The sequence below is a fragment of the Melopsittacus undulatus genome, chromosome 16 (genome assembly GCF_012275295.1).
Source record: "Melopsittacus undulatus isolate bMelUnd1 chromosome 16, bMelUnd1.mat.Z, whole genome shotgun sequence".
Lineage (NCBI taxonomy): Eukaryota > Metazoa > Chordata > Aves > Psittaciformes > Psittaculidae > Melopsittacus > Melopsittacus undulatus.
The window spans coordinates 4,261,823-4,279,339 of NC_047542.1; the positions used below are offsets into that span (position 1 = coordinate 4,261,823).

The following is a 17,517-nucleotide window of genomic DNA, read 5'->3' on the forward strand; positions in this document are numbered from 1 at the left end:
AACATCTTTTATTCCTTCATCTAAAATTCCGTGTGGGTTTGGTTTTTTTTTACCATTCTCTCCTTTTATCTGTGAGAGGAGATTGAGCTCTTTGATATTTTATTTAGATTGCATCACACAAGTAAGGCAATGGAGCTGATTAGTGATGCACTGTATGAGCACTGTCAGGTCACCTTCACCCTCTGGACCTCTGGTCTCTGAGCTCGGGTGGAGACAGTGCCCATCTTGCAGCAGAATTGTAACTGGAGTGATCCAGGTATGGGATGAGGGATGTCTGACTGTTCATGTTTAGCTGATTAAATCCCAGATAGCTGGGGATTCAGTGTATCAGAGGTTTTTCCATCTCTAAAGGTCATTCCCCAGCAGATCTCAACTGCTTTTGGGTGTTCAGGAGAGCAGAACACAGTGGAGAAGACTTTGGATCTCTGTTGTTTCATAGTCAAGAGTGGAATCTGAGTGTCTCTTGGCTTCGAGAATCCTGGCACACAGATTTATACCACTAATTGACAAATGGTCATTGGGCCCTTCCCAAATGCCTGCCAAAGGCTGCTATGGGAAGCACAAAGTTGTAATTCTGCCTTGTTCACATGAAGCTTTTTGTCCTGAGTCATAGCGAGAGCTTTCACAGAAGCAAAGATGATGATATACTTTCCTTTATATCTTTCCCTGATGATAGGACTGGATGAGGGAAAAAGTCACTGCTGCCTAAAAACCCCTTCAGCCTCATCCCTTGGCAGTTATATCTGGCCTTCAGAAGCCCATTACACTAAGCCACTGTGACAGCTCATGAGGGAGAAACATTATCCAGAAATGCAGGACACAAGACATCCTACTTCTGCAACACGATTTACAGTATCCTGTATCAAATGTGATGCCAGCCCTTAGAGAAAGAGCTGGATCATTCTGAGCAATCCAGCAGTGAGGTTGAGAACCAGATAAAAGTAACCCATTACACGGGGTGCATCAGGGTCAAAGGAAGCTGCCTCCTTTGACTTGGAGATATTCAACTAGCACTGCCAAGTAGCTCCTGCTCCTTTACTGGGTTGCACTAATACTATTGGCCATCGGTTGTGTTAAGTTATGTGGGATTGTAAATCAAGTTCAGCAAAGGTGCTGTGACTGCTAAAGAGCTGTGAGTGTCCTGTATGTCTGTGTGTGCTCTGCTGTGGCCGGTGGTTTCATCTGTCTGTCTGCATGCACATCCTCTGGACTCTGCTCTGAGAGCAGGGTGCAATAGATGTGCTTAATTCCTACAGATTTCCACATATCCTCGTCTGACTTGCATTTAGTTGCCAATTGCTTTCAGTGTAAGTATTTCACATAAGTATAAAGCATTCAGTATGCACAGCTATGCCGATAAATGCCTTATTTCTCAGTTTGTGATCATAGAGTCATGGAATAGTTTGTGTTGGAAGGGACCTTAAAGCTTATCCAGTTGCAACCCTTGCCATGGGCAGAAACACCTTCCACTAGAACAGGTTGCTCCAACCTGGCCCTGAACACTTCCATAATTTAATGGCATACTAATTTAATGGGTGGATTTAATTTATTGTATAGTCAAGTGCTATAGGTAGTAGATGTGCTGTCTGCCCACTCTGTTTTGAATTATTCATGGCACACAAATCCTCTCCAACAATGGTGCATCTAATACTGAGTGTTGGAAATTGCTGGGATGTCCAAGGAAAGTACTGGCAAACATGAAAGGTGAGATATGGCTCTGTGGAGGAGCTGACACCAAAAGGCATCTCTTGCCATAATGACTCTCCCATAAAAGCAGTGCATAACACGTCTCCCAAATTACAGCCCGACCTATTCAAATCCACAGAGCCCAGTTTAGCTGTCAGTGACACTTGTTTTTCACTGGGGTGACTCACTGACTGTAATGAAGTTACTCCTGGTTCCCACTGATCAGAATGGGCAGGACCATTAATGTTATTTACATAGGTGGAGTTGCATAGGGGCTGACAGTGAGGCAGCCCTGGAAGGATGCACACAGCCTGAGGAGTGGGGTTGCAGTGCTGCAGCAGCAAATGAGCCCCCTGCACACGGGTGACAAGGCAGCTCCAGACGCCTCCTTTGTATCTGACAAAGAATGAATCACAAAAGCTGCTGAAATTCGTTTTCAGTTCACAGTACATTTGGTGTCAGGCTCTCCTGCTGCAGTCATGGGAATATGCACTGACATGTACAAGCGAGCTATGTGCATGTTTATTTACCCTCTGATGTGCACCTGAGGGGCATGCAGAGGTTTAAATATATGTATTCTCAAGGCTGAGCACCTGCTTTCTCCTAAAAACCCTTTTAGCAGTTATTTTTACTGCAAAGTTCAGCATTTTTCCTTCCTTTTTTCTCTTCAAACATATTTTATCTCTGCTTAGACCACCACAGAGGATGGACGGCAGCAGTGTCTGAGAGAGGCACAACCATAGGAGCTGAATAGTTTAAACAATACCTCAGGACCTGCTGAAAATCTAAGAAACAAATGGTAAATTCAATGGAAGTGTTACTATGTAGAAGACAAGGTTTAAGGGGTTTTCTTTCAGTATCTGTAAGGCCCTTCTTTTCTGAAATCTCATTTTCTCCTTTCACTTCCAAGCCAAGAGAACTGAGAACTGTGCTAAACAGCATGTGGGTGCATGATGGACCATTCCTTCCAGACTAGTTGCTTGAAGAGTCTGACCTTTCTGGGTGATATATTGCCCACAAGACAATGTGGATGTCAGGTTTTCTTCAGGCCATCTGGCAAGGTGTGGCACCTGATCTAACACATCTTCCCAGGCCACAGGAGCAATGCTGGGATTTCAGATGGAGATCCACAGAGATGCACCGTTTCAGGAGCATTTGGTTATAGGATAATTTTGGTTGGCAGGGACCTCTGGAGGTTATCTTGTTCAGCTCTGTGGTGTCCTACATGGAGGGCAGTCCTATGTTAATGCTGATAGAAGGTTATTAGGACATGGGTGCGTTACCGGCTCAGGTTGGTGAGCAGTCTTGGGTGCATTGGGCTTTGTAAAGAAGGGTCAAAACTAGGAAAGAGCCTCTGCTATTTGTTGCTCTTCTGATCCATCCTGACATCTGCGCCTTCAGGAAGGGCTCTGTCAATGACCGTGACTTTGCTCTGGAGTTACAGATGAGTCTTCTGTGTGTACACTGATGGATCTGTTTACCTATGCTTTATCTAGTTGGAAGGCTTTCCCTGGGCTGGAAATGAAGCTTGTTCAATAGAGCTCATTAGGTAATGAGCTTATTCACTAAGCTCATTAGTGGTGGAACTCATCCTGCTCAGCCCTCCGCAGCCCAAAACCTCATATCCCTTCAGCTCAGCTGATTTGACCCTTAGCAGAAGGATGACTTTTATCTCATTTCATCTGGTTTGCAGGTTTTCATTCAACAGCTCTCTTGCTGAATGCACGTTTCTATTATTTAACCCGGCCTGCTAGATCTGTGCAGCAGAAAAGTATCTAAAAGGGCTGAAGTCTTTTGCATCTAGTGTGCCAAGGCAAGAATATGATGCCAGCTCATTTCATGAACTGAAGCTGAGTGTCTGACTCAGTAGGATTCATCCTCTTACATGATGGATGCTCCCTGGATTGATGAACAGACGGTAAGGCAGATGCAAGTAGGCAGCAAAACGAAAGAGGCACCAAGGAAAAGTTGTGATTGCCTCCTGCGAGCTGACCACACTTGCCCATCTGTACACACTCCTGTGGTCTTGCAGGAAGTTCTGAAGCACACACATGCATGGCAGAAGCCAAGGATTTCACGTTTGGTTAATTATGCAGAGATTAGAGAGGGAGCTTGATAAAAAGGTGCAAAGCTGGGTGGAGGACAGGGGTTTTCAGCCTTCCTGAACCAGCAGCAGCACAACTGAAATGTGTGGCAGTGAAGGATGCGTGTTGGCAATAATGCTTCATTGATTCATGTTCAAAGTGGTAAATTTCAGTCCTGTTTCTACTCATTTCAGACACTGATTACTAGAAAAGGGCTCTCGTGCAGTGGAGTAACGGAGGTGTCAGAGTCTGTTAAATCGACAACAGCCTACTCCTGTCTTCCCTCTGAAGAGTCACAAAGAAGCAATTGGAGCTTTTCTCCATTTAGTATTGATGACAAAAGGCCAACAAACTGTGTAAACCTCCAAAAGGATTATAATTGAGAGCAAGTTCTGACATCAATTGCAGGGAAAGAATAAATATATCTACATTAGCAAGTAGTGCAGCTCAACAGGAGCTGAGCTAGGGCAGGGGACCAAGCATCTCTACAGTGCACAGCTCAGGGAGGATTAATTTTAACCACATCCTGATGTGGTCCATGGACTGAATGCCCATTAGCAGTAAGAACACATTAGATGCATTCCTGGAGTGCATCTTCCAGTTGTACTTTGTCCAGAAGGAACGCAGTTTGCATGCTCTGAAACCTCTTTGTGCTGTGAGCCAAATGGCAGCAAGGACAGGATGATGGAGGTTGCTTTCAGCAAGCATTCCTGATGCAAACTAAGACCCTGATGTAGATAGACTCTAGGAAAAAGCAGCTCAGAGCAGCTTTCTCCCATTTCATCTTTCCCTTTGCAGATAGCTTACTTCTGCCAAGCATTAGGTTGCGAGAATAGCTGCCTTGCATTACCCTATTGAAAAATAAAGTGCTATTTTTGTTCTTTCCATAGTGATGGTAATTAATATTTAAGGAGGATGCTCCCTTGTGCTCCAGGTCAATCAAACATAGAGAAAAGTGCATACTGTTGATGACGTGTTGTCTCCAAATTATACCCCAAAAGTGCATGTAGAGCATGGAGACATGGAATTGAGGCTTGTGGCAACTGGGTGGGGAAATAAGCAGAACTAAATAATAGTGTTTCCTTGGTACAGAGAAGAAACAAAGGGGCTGTCTGGGTGTGGGGTGAAATCTTGTTATCAAGGCTGCACATTTAGGTCTTAAAGGCTGAAAGGGACTCAAGATTTTATCATCTGCTGTTCTCACATCTGATGTGAAACCCTGTATCTACAGGCACGAAGAGATAACCAACAGCAGTCTGTGTCTGTGGATGGCAAAGGGGAGTCACGTGTACAGAGAGAATAAAGCAGTAAGTGCGTGAAAAATAATTACCCATAATAAAAGCTCCGGGTACTTCCCCATGGTGAGGATGCGTTGTTTGATTAACAGAAGCTGTTAGAAGGGAACCTGCTGCAGGGCAGCTGGGCAAGGTTTGTGAGTACCAGGGTGTTGTTCCTGCACTGGTTCAGCAAACCCATATGTGGGGCACGTTCAGTAACAGCACCACTTCCCTCTGTACATGCAAGATTTGTTACTGGAACTATTTGACCTTGTTAGAAGACCCCACAGTTGCACCGAGTCCTCTGCATCTCTATTTAAGCTTAAGCTTAGGGGCCCATAGCCTGGATCCACAGGACTACTGTCTTCAGAAGCAAACAGTCCTTTCTCAAGGGCTTTCTGGGGGTGTACATCAGCCAAATTTCACAAAGTCCTGAAGGCAGAAAGCTAAAGCTGATCTGTGTTTTAAGTTGGCTGCAGATGGCAGGCCCAGATTAAAGCAGCAGGCTTCCCCAGGCGATGCTCCATGGCTCTCCCCAGTGAGAGCAGGGAAGAGCCTGCTTGGAGGATGACGGTGAGTACTGCCCCTTTGGGTTTTGTTGGTGTTGCAGATGCTTTTATAGGTGAGAGAGAATTCATATGCAGAGTGCCAGTCTCCATCAGGAGCGACAGCTGTGACAATGCCACCACAGCACTTGGCCCTGCACCCAAACCTCACACGGCCTCGTGCAGACAATAAGAGAAAGTCCACAATGTAGAGCCAGAACAAACAAGGGAAATCATGAAAGAATGAGGGAAAGAAAGAGCCAGATGCTCCAGCTTCATTTCCAACCAGGATAAAAGCCAGTGAAGATGTGCACCTTTTAAAGGAGTAATGAATTGTTTCCTCCCCTGGCATGCAGTGATTTGACTTGCCACATGCCTCCCAGTAATTTCCCAGCAGGTTTTAATGTTGGAACAATGGCATTCTGTTAGATATTGATTTTAAAATAACTCTTCCACACTTACTTGTAACTTTAAGAGGTGAATTACAGCCCTTGAATGTGTTCTAATGTAGTAGTGGTAAACAGTTAAATAGGCGCAATCTGTTTGTGTAGGCACTGTGTGTCCAGAAGGCAGAGCTTGGCTGAACCCTGCCTGTCCTCCTGCCCCTGGAGCACAGCTGTAAGCATGATGGGTGGCAGGGAAGAATGCTGGCTCGCAATGAGGAAAGGTTCTCTGGTTATCTTACACTTCTGCTGTATTTTTTGTTTCATTGTTTTACTGAGCTGATTGCATTACATTGCCTGGAACACTCTACAGCCTAGAAATAAGCAGGGTTTGGTCATACATATTCCCCCATTGTGGCTTCAGCCATGCAGAATTCACAGATCATAGAATCACAGAAGGGTTTGTGTGGAAGGGACCTTAAAGCTCATCCAGTTCCACCCCCTTGCCACGGGCTGGGACACCTTCCACTAGCCCCTTAAGATTCCTTAAGAAACTGCAGTAAAAAATGCCTCATGTTGTTTTCCTTTATTAAAGTGGGGCAGGAGTCTCGTTTCGTATTTTAGGTGCCCTGTGCTCAATCTGTGTCAGGCAGGAGAGTCTGGGTGAGGATGTGATGTGCAGATGTCGCCGTGATGGGTGAGGTGGGTGCTGGCAGTGCCTGGGTATAGGATCAACCTCAGGCTGGGGGGGGATGCAGAGACCTGTGTTGCTCAGAATTTGCACTGAATGCTGATTCCTACTGTACAGGCTGTAATCAGCTGCGAGATGTAATTAGCTTTGGCTAATTTGTTGCAGGGCCTTTACCTTCACCTCGCCTTTCCCTGCTTTCCCACTGACACCGGCTATTCTGTCCCTTCTTTCCAGCCAATCTCTCTAATTACTTTTACTGGGTCAGCGCTGTTATGAAATTATCATTTGATAAGACCAAAAATAGCTCCGATCCAGTCAGCACGCCAATCACTTCCCTTCATCTCCAGTGAAACACAATGTTATCTTTAATCTCTGTTTCTCAGGCACTCGCTGTGATGCACACGAGAAAGAAAGGGAATTAAAAAAAACTAGAAAGAGGAGCTTAGAAAGAATTTGTAAATCAGTTGCTATAGATGCATCCCTGCCAGGGCTTCCACTGGTAAATTTAGCAGCCACGCTACGGTTTTAGCCGGTATCATTACTTGGCCTTATTCAAAATAATTCACTTTTCACACGAGTTTACCCAAAAGGAAGGTTATTTTGCCTTGCGCATTCAGAACAGCGTGTTTGCATGTACACGCAATCGCTACACATATCCAAAGCCACAGAAAGCATTAAGGACAGATCATTGTTTGCTTTAAGAGAGAAAAATATCCGTTTGCTCTGAGAATGTGTATTTTAATACTTCTGCAGCTCTGGTGAATGCAGATATCTCAAAGATAAGATGCTTGCCTGAGATCTACACCGGGATAGCAAAGGGAAAAGGTTCCTCCTGTAGTTTCTGGTACAAAGACATTTTGCACACAGTATCTGTAAATCCATTAGGAGAAGAGAATTGATACACATTTTGTGTAAGATGAAACTGGAGCCAAGGGAATGAAAGCTCGAGAAAATGGCTTCTTTGTGTAGATCCATCAGTTCATTGTTTGATTGGACTTTATATTAAATTCAAGCTGTTCTTTGGCCTCTGGATTTAGGAATTGTTGACTGTGTGAGAAACGGCGAGAGGCCAAGGAAATATCCCACATCTCACCCCTCTTCCCATCGCTGACGTTAAATATGCAAAGTAGTGTTTCTATTAAAGCAGTTTTTCACATTCAGTTTAATGGCAGTTACGGAAGTAGTGACACACACAATATGATTATGGAGCCAAACAGCAATCTTCCCAGAGAAACCAGGAATGGCAGCGCTCCAGAGATGATTTATTATTTTCCTTACTTTACAAACTCGTCTGAGTTTGCATGAAGGAGGGAATGAAGGTTACTATGAGCTCGAGTGCTTTCAGGACCTTGCATTGAGAAATAACTGCTGAGAGCTCTCTGTTCACACAGTACCTGGCAGCATCTGCAAGAAGCGTGGTCAGTATTCAGTAAGTTCATGCCAGTTTGGCTGTCAGCAGTTTGGCAGCAGGTATTTCACGTGCTGTTTCACTGCTTCATCCCCTTTCTTGTCTGTGATAGAATACCAATAAGTAAGAAAGGTCAAGAAATAAGCAAAACAATGATGTTTCTTGCAGAAGGGTTGATCCAGCATCAGTCCTCTCGAACTCCCTCTGACCCACAGTTTGCAGAACCATGGGGTACCTGCTTGAGCCAGGGCAAACCAAAATAGATCCCAACTCCCCATTCTCTCAGCACTCAGCTAATAAAAGCTACAAGAAATTTCAGATCTTGCTCCAGTTCGGGCTGTTGACATAACCAGGCCAGCATGTCTGCTTTATTGACTTCCTAGCATTAACCTGATTCCTTAAAGGAATTATAGTGATAGGACTGTGTTGTCCAAGTGCACTGATGTGTGTCTTTCACACTCATTGACCAGCACAGCTGAATCTGAGAGGGGAATAGTGTTCTTGAAACCATTATGTTCTTGCAAATTGTAAAGGGGGCAGTCAGACAGAGGACAGATTCCCTCAGGACCACTCTGAGGGCACTGAGCTCAGCCTCCGTTAGGCACTGGAAAATCACACAGCTTATCCCTAAGCTCCAACCAGCACAAACTCCATCACCAACCTCTGCTCCTTGGCCCATGATACTGCTGGTTTCTTGGCACAAATGGCCCAAGAGCTCAGTGATGAGTCCTTTGGGATATACTGCAGGTCTCATCTTTTTCAAGGCTGTTCCTGGTGGGGATGCTGGTGTCTGCTCCAGTGTACTCCACACCAGGAACCCCAGCTCTGCCCGGAACCTTGGAGCATCTCCATGTCCCGGGATGGTGCAGGTGGATGTGGCACTCAGGTTTTCACAAGTATACTTTGCTGCCTACACTTCAGGTTGCAGACACTGCCCAAGGGCCTGGGACGTACTGCTGTTGTCAGGTGAAATGGAAACAGCTATAAAAAGCTTAGAAAAACACATGCTCCAAGCAAAACCAGCGTGGGGTTTGGTAGTGGGAGGGAGGTCTGGTACAGCAGCCATGGTTTGATGTGCGCTGGTGGGCTGTGAAACAGGAGGCTGCCCCATCCACAACCACAGGCTATTGAGAGGCAAATTAAACCAACACATTGGTGGAAAGGTAACAATATGCATGATAATTAAACTGCCTCCATGCAGATGTAAAGCTGGTGGCTCTTTCGTAGCAGGTTAGCTGGAGACTGAGAGAGGGATGTGAATGTGAACGATGTGAACCAGCACTGTGCCCCTGAGTGGCTGAGATGGAGGGTCCTGGGGGTCAAAACCTCCTACAGAACATAGAACAGGGGCTGGCAGAGCTAATATTTATTGTCTTGGTGGTTTAGACAAGGGCAAGAGAGAAGCTGGGTAGCTGTTGGCCTCTGGAGAAACGTGTTTCTGCATGAACTGGATAGCTGATTTTGAATTAATTTGGAATAGTTGTTTCGGTAATTTGGATTGATTTAAGATGCACCCAAGAATAATGCTTTCATTAGAAAACCTCCTGAGCAAAATTTAAATCATGCTAAATTAAAACCAGCCTCTGATAAAGCAGGGCTGACGAGCACAGCAGAGGGATCAGAGATGCAGGGTCAGTATAATTTAATTCTTTTGCTTTGTTTCCCATTCCAGAATAATTCTTGTACCCATCTCCTTGGGTTGTTAACTGCCTAAGGAGCCTGCAAGTCATCCTGGAATTCTCCAGACCGATTTGCTTTGTAACCCCCCCCCCCCCCCCAAACAGCACTTAATCTATTTTATGCAGTGCTTCACCTTCAAGAAGAAATACATTTTTATTGCTTTTCATTTCCGGACCAAGCTGGAAATTCAGTTGTATCCTAAAGATACCGAGGGACTTGGAATAACAGCAAGTGATGTACGGAACAGTAGGAGAGTTATTGGTTTCCTAACGCTAGCCTTGGTTGGTTGTGGTGAGTAAACTTTTCCTTAAACTGAGGTAATTTTTTACTGTCTTAATAAATGGGAAAAGTTATCCTGCCATAAGCAATGGTAGAATTCCAGTGCCAGGAAAACATTCACTTGTCTGGATTTCAGTGTTTTCAGTGTTCAAAAAAAAATACATATATATGTGTAGAGATTTGAGTTAAACCCCACTGTGCTTTATAGTTTCTTGCTTGAAATGCTGGCTTTTTAATGGCAAATGGTAATATTTAAGATACTCATAAAAGCTCTGAGTGCTGCTGAAGCACAAGCAGTAAACTGGCAACCATCAACTATTAAGAAGCACGTTAGAGACTTTGGCTGCTTTCTTGGCAAGGTCTGTGTGATAGGAATTGCCAGAACTCTCATTAGTAAGTAACAAGATCCTTCCAAACATATTGAAATGACTTCTGAAGAGACGTATATGAAATATTGTGTGAAAATGACAGTTTGTCAAAGCTGGAAGGGTTTATGGGGAAGTGGAGGGGGGCAGGAGGTGTTAACCACCCACTCCAGTGGTGGGAGTGAGAAGCTGGAATGACCTGAGGCCAAAAGTTTCATTTCTAGCTCAAGGAGTTTCTCTGCTGTGATGCCAAGCAGTGGGTGAGAGCTGCTGCATGAGCCAGGGGCTGGAGCTGGCACCATCGGTACCTTAGGACCCCAGCACCATCCCTCTGGCTCCACAAAGTGCTTCTCCAAGGAGGGATCTGTCAGGAATTAGGTTTTTATGGCTCTTAGTAGCAGCTCCTCTTTCTGGCAGAGGTTTTGAGCGAGCCAATGGAGAGCGTTTGGCTTTGGGTGCTTGAATAAGGGGGTGATAGGTACCTGTTGTGGGCAGATGGGTGTTGTCAGAGGGCACAGGGCCTCTTTTGGGTCTGTTCTTATTGAGGTTTCTGAGTTGCTTGTGAGCCTGTGATTTGACACTAAACTTAACTGACAGAGTATTTTCTACAGACACCTACTTTCATTAAAGTTCTGCAAGAAAAACCCCAAGTCAGTAATACCAGAAGTTAAAGCTTTAAGGCTTTCACAGCATGTTATAGGTCCCTTTCCAGTGAACTCTTACAAAGCCATGTTTAAACATCTCATTTTTGAAATCCTTGTCAACTCATTTATAGCACTCGTTCATCTCTAGTTTCTGTGATTACAACAGATTGAGAACACTTCCAAGGCCTCAGGAGCACTCTGGTTTGTCCATCCATGTGTTCAGAAAGGAAGGGAAAGAGAACAAGACTCTCCCATCACGAATATAAAGCAACATATGTGTGAATGTCCAGGAGTATGTGCAGATATAAAGATAGGCGCCATAATTATTAAACAGAAACCAGAAAACAGAGCTGTGTTTGCATGCATTTTCCTCTCATAGAGAAGACGTGGACAAACCAACCAGCACACATGTTCCTCTGAAGCTGCTCAGATACAGGGGATGGGAGAGTGGGAACTGACCAGTATGGGCCAGTCAGAATATGAAACAGCAGGCTGGGGCATGCTGGCATCCGAAACCAGGCTTCCATTGCTAACCAAGCACTGACTTCTTTCCCCGGGTAAGAAACTCAGCTTTTGGCATATTGGACGTGCAAACTTTGCTTAGATGATAAAAAGGAGGAAAAAAAAAGGTCTTTTAGTGACTATGACAGACGTGTTCTTCGTCTTCACTTAATGAAGAAATTGAGGCCTGCAGTTGTCATATGTCAGATTCTGCTCCTTTCTAAGAGCTGAATTATGATTTTAATAATTGAAAAGTGCTACTGCGAGCCTGGTCATGTAGAACAAGCCCAGGGAAGTGTTTAAAATCACAAGCAGTTTAGAGAAAAAGTGGTCATCACATTACAGGAACAAGAATTGTCTACAACTGAATATTAAACTGTGTGAATCTCCAGTGGCAAAACTCCCTGCAGAGTAACTGTAAACTTAGTGTATTGTTCTGCTGTGTGGAATTAAGAGGTTGCATTTGATCCTGACTCTGGACCTGCCTGAAGCAGCGGCCAGTGATGCCAACTTGATTTTATATAACCCCATAAGGGTGAGGGCTTGGTCATTCTGCTTACCAAGGTTTTAGTTCAGAGCAACAGAAGCTCAAATCTATAATCTCAGTAGAAACATCTGTAAGACGGAAATGAAATATAGGGGAAAAATGTGCCCTCCAGGCTACAATCCCTTGCTTTGATATCATTATCTTTGTACCTGTCCATGGGAATGCTTCAAATTCTACTGCAACAACATATTCATATTGTTTCTTTAAACTCACAACTAAACACAGACAGGAAGCCCGTATCGTGCTCAGTTAAGTACTGATCATGTCCTGGAAATCATATATTTTCAGTATAGAGGCCCATGATATCCATTGGAAATGTATAGTTCCTGGCATGTCAAGTGAAGAAACATGACCAACATCACAGAGAGACAACACACACATCAGCAACTCTGTGTATAACTTGTGGCTCAAATGAATGCCTGAAATCCCATTAACTCTACCTTCCAGGTCCCTTGCACTCATGTTAACTTTTCTCTCCTGCAGAAGGAGTGTGAAACAGGACCTGCTACTCCACAGCCTTGCTCCTTCTGCACTCATTTCCATTGTGCCAAGCATTTGTCAAGTGGGTGTAAGTGATTTTTCTGTTTTACACAACTTCACATAAGCATAAATTGCAGAAGTTGTAAGGCAAAGAACAATCAAGCCCTTAACAGTTCCAGCCCCTTTTCAAACATGCACCCAGGAAAAAGCTTAAGAGTAACTGAAGTCAAGCTCCTAGTACATGCTTGCCTGCTGCTCAGTGAAAGAAGAAGTAATACTCACCCCAGTGTTGTCATGGTTACAATAGTGTACCAAAAGGAAGCAGGAATACTGGTGAATTTGCTTGCTGAGGACCCTTTCTCTGCATAAAACATCACAGTTGCAAAGATGATGATTGCCATAGTGAGGGAAAAGAGGAGAAAGCCAAGCTCGGAGGCACAGCTCTTCAAAGTGTAGCCCAAGATTCTTAAGCCTTGGGAATGGCGAGAGAACTTGAAAATCCTGAAAACCCTGAAAACCCTTAATGTCACAAAGGCTCCACTGACATCCTCGTTGTTGGTCATCACCAAGCCAATGTAGTACGGCATGATGGCCACCACGTCAATGATGCTCATCACACTTCTGATGAATCTGTAGCGACTTGGGGCCGCAAAGAGTCTCAACAGATACTCAACTGTGAAAATCATCACACAAGCTGTGTCCAAGCAAAAGAAAGCCACAGCATATCTTTCCCCACATGGAAGCTCCTTGTTTCCAGGCACCGTGCCGCAAGGGACAGTTTCCACGACATTAGTGATTACAGAGACAGCAATAAAGAAACCGGTGACATAGTAAAAGACTAAGGCTAAGGTGCTGGTGTGGGGGTTCTCAAAGGCTCGCCACATGGTCTGCCGGAAGCTCAGGGATGGCATGGACCCTTCTTGGTTGTTTTCAGAGTCATTGTCATCCATCAGCCGCTCTGCGTTCTCCCTCTTTCTGTCTTTGTACTCTTCGTAGCAGCAGTCCCCAATGATTTCAGGGAGGATCCCATAGAAGGCAAGCTCTTCATCGTAAGCAGAGATGCACTCGTACCTGGGGTAGTGCAGCTTGCCAGTTCTATAAAAATTCAAGATGCACCTAAAGACCTCAGGGTCCCGGTCAAAGAAGTACTCCTTAGTGTCTTCATTGAAGAAGAACTCCTTCTCGGTGCTACCCAGGAGAGTGTCCGGGTATCTCTCCAGTGTAGTCCTCCAGGTCTGGAAACGCCTGCCACTCACATTGAGAATGATCAGCTCATCCTGCCTCTTGTTTTTCTCCGTTGGAGCCAGTGGCATAGGACAGTTGGCCACTGGCATCCATCCTATGGCGGCTGCCCTGGCAAAGGGCAGCCATGCTGCTACTCCTGCTGCCATGATGACCCCAGGCCTTGTTACTGGAGAAGATGGTGATGGTTAGGCTGCTCTTGAGACCTGTTGGAAGTCAGATCAGTTCCATCTACAATAGAGAACAGAATAAAAACACAACACAGTCAAGAGGGGTGTCTTGCCCCATTGTGTTAAGGAGTCCAACATGAGTATGTACGCAAGGAATTAAAACAAGTGGCTTGCCCATATCTCCCACTTGAAGGATGATGTTAAGGTACAGGATAATCAGCTCTGCAGGGTTATGGCATTATTATAGATTGAGATTTTGAATAGCAAATGATTCCTCATTAAAAGCATTTTAAAAGTAGCATAAACACACTAATTTATATTTGCTTCCTCACAAACAAGACTAATCCATAATTCCCCAGGTGTAAGCCTCATGTGCTCATCAGTTTAACTACAGCTGTCAAGAAAGAGCTGAGAACTCCAGTGAAATCAGCTTGCAGTTCAGCCAAGGAGCTTGTATGCCAGGAAAAGCCATGAGTGGACTGAGCTGGGTTTCCACTCCTAGGACAGCTCAATACCTAAGGGATTTTGCACTAAGAACATTTCCAGCTGAAAGAAATTGAAAAGCTGCTCTGGTTTTCATTACTTTTCTTCCACCTTTAGCTGAAGACCTGGCCTCAGCAGCAGTGTTTTGCTGGTCTCTTTTATTTAGAGATGGGCTTTACTCTTGTGAAATATTGCATCCATCCACTGGCTCAGAGGAGAATTCAGGGCAGCATTACTCCAAATACCTGAGCACCAGTCAGTGTGAATCCCAAGTGTGCAAGCTGATGGGTTAAGCTACTACCTGAATACCAAGAACATCAGGATGAGGGAAGCCTCCAAAGTTAGACAAGATACCTGGTTTATTTCCTAGCTAACAGAGGCAGAAGTCCTTCAGCTGAAGAACTGAGAGACTATTAGGTTGAAATATGTTCACTGCACCCTTGATTTTTAGGTGAGCAATACCTCAAGGTGTCCAAATCGTCAGCCAACATTCTCTTGAATTTAGAGTAGTTATTGTGGTTCTGATGTAGCCCTGAATTTTCTCTTTCTTATTGATCAGAGTTCTTACAATATTTAAGTTCTGTTTTAACTTGTACTTACTCTCACTTCCCTAATGTTTTTCTAACTCTACCATAACATTATCTGGAGAGAAAGGTATCATGGAAGATGCATTTGGGGCCGTATCAAAAGTCGATTTATCAATGGAAATTCCATTGACTCCACTGACTCAGGCCTTTGAAGCTTAATTGTATCCTTCTAGGCAGTTTTACTCTGAAGTTTTTAATTATATGAAAGCTGCCATTCCAGCCAGTAATGCTGCAGCATTATTGATTCCAACAGACCATCAAAATACTGAATAAAAAATGATGGAATCAATCTGTGGTGAAAATGACTAAACTGCTCACAGAAACACTCTTCCTCTTCAAGGCACATTAACGTTCATCACCTTAATGTGGAATATCTTTCTGTGCAGTTTTACTATCTAAAGGACAATTGCAGTCCCTCGTGCAAGCATCTTACTGCTGCTGGAAGAGGTTTTGTAATTACGAAATGTATAATAATCCATAGTGAGACATATCCCAAGGAGACACTTTGCTTATACACACAACACTGGAGCAAAGAGCCTGCAGTATCTCCCTATAAAGGATTGTTCAATGTTTCTATGCAGTACTTTTTCTCTCCCCCTAAAGAGGGGATTTATTGCTTTAAGAGTACCAGACTGACAGCCCTGGAGACCAGGTTCTTCCATCTGTGCAGGGAAGAGGCTGAATGCTGCAAACTTTCTCTACATGACTTTGAAACCATGCCCCAGTCTTTAGCTGAAAGGCAGTCTCTTGTGGCTCTGAGCAGAGCTGCTGGTTTCTTATACCAGCAATGAAGGATCTTTGAACTTTTAGGAAACCCAGCATTAAGAACATCAAGAACAGGGCTGCGAAAAACAAGCGGCAGCAAAATGAGAACTGTTTTGTTCATTAATCACCAAATATCTAGAGGCAAAGAACCAAGAGACCAACATAGTGCATCCTGTTCCTGTTTCCCCAGCTGGTAAACTGTCTTGGCTGCTTTTTCATTTCAATTAGTGACACCACCGCAGTCATTCTACCAGGATTGATTGGCGACGTAGGGTGACCTGACCAGCAGCAGTGCACTGGATCCTCATCTCCCCTGATTTCTCAGAGGAGCCTCGTCAGAAACCTCTCCTGTACTTCTAGAACTTGGGTTGTAAATTCCAGGTTACCTACATTAGCTGCTGAGGCACTATAAATACTTCACATATAATTGTTCTAATAAAGCACTAGTAACTCATAAGTGACTTGCACGCTTTAAAATCAATTTTTCAAGATAAAATGTGTCCTTCTGTGCTGGCAGTGTATGTGAGGAAGCTATAAATATCTTGGCCATGAAGTGGACAGGAGATTAAAACAAAAGAGAAAGAGAGGGGTATTCTTCTGAGGAAGTTTAGTTCCCATTTCTCTGTGAGCAAGAGCTGCAGCTGGTTAAGGGACATAGTGAGCACAGTTTAGTTTTCAAAGTTGCATTAAATCTATCCCATTTGATTCTCAAAACACACAAGCAGAGTCTTTTCCAGCAATAAATTGTCCAAAGGACTGAGAGGGAGAAGAGTAATGATATCCCCCGTCACAGAAGTTTTGCTTCTTGTCCACGAGTCCTTAGAAATCCATCCCTTCCCAAAGTAAGAGATGGAAAATGAAGAGACAGATAGGGCTGGATTTGTAATTCAGAGCAGTGCAAACTAAGCTGGGTAAAGAATACGAAGTTAACTGGTTTATCTACAGAACATGGAAAGAATCCTCCTTTTGTGGCGTGGATTCTGGGGTTTGGTGACTGCTAATAGTCTTTTTAGGCTGCAAAGCAATTGCCCGGGCTCAAAATCTACTGTAGAGTCGACAGAGTCTTCATCTCACTGAGCAAACAGACACACTTCGATTCTAAGAAGCATATATTTAGCTGCACACATATTTCTAATTTTAATTACCATCATTTCTGCATGTAATTTGAAAGGAACTGGTTAACAGAGGCTGGGCTCCCTGCTGATGACATTTAGAAGACCTGGTACATGAAATAAAGTAATTTGCCTCCCTCTGATTTAAGAAAGTCAGCATCTATAGAGAAGCGAATCAATTTTCTTCAGGTAATTACGAGGCCAGTGCCAAGGTGCAAGCAGATTTGATAGAGGAGCCTGTGGCGTGAGCCCCTGTCCCCCTCCCTGGAGTCCCAGCACCGTTGAGCCCCCCCTGCCCACCCTGGCTCCTGCAGGCTGTCAGTGCCGCAGGCAATTCAAGGACACCAGGGACCATCCCTGTCTCCAACAAAAACCTGGCGAGGTCAGGGAGGCTCTGGAGGAAAACTTTGGGAACACAGTTCTCTCTCTTCACCTAAAGGGTCAAGGAATAACCGCGGGCTCCTTACCCTGTCAGCTCCCATGGCAGTGCCGTACTTAATAGATGTGTCTTTGTAGTCTCATGAAAGCAGAAACAGAACAAAAATCTGAGTGTTTCCCTCTCTAGAAGTAGACAGGGATGATTTAAAA

At 44.3% G+C, this 17,517-nt stretch overlaps 1 protein-coding gene across 2 annotated transcripts in view; it reads right to left on the reverse strand.

Annotated features, from left to right (window-relative positions):
• KCND3 (potassium voltage-gated channel subfamily D member 3) overlaps positions 1-13,961 on the reverse strand; it is a 114,537-nt gene extending 100,576 nt beyond the window's left edge. For both annotated transcript variants that reach the window (XM_005142822.3, XM_005142821.3), the window contains exon 1: positions 12,853-13,961. In XM_005142822.3, the coding sequence (XP_005142879.1) occupies positions 12,853-13,961 (1,109 nt within the window). The remainder of the gene's footprint in view (positions 1-12,852) is intronic.
• Between the last annotated feature and the right edge of the window lie 3,556 nt (positions 13,962-17,517).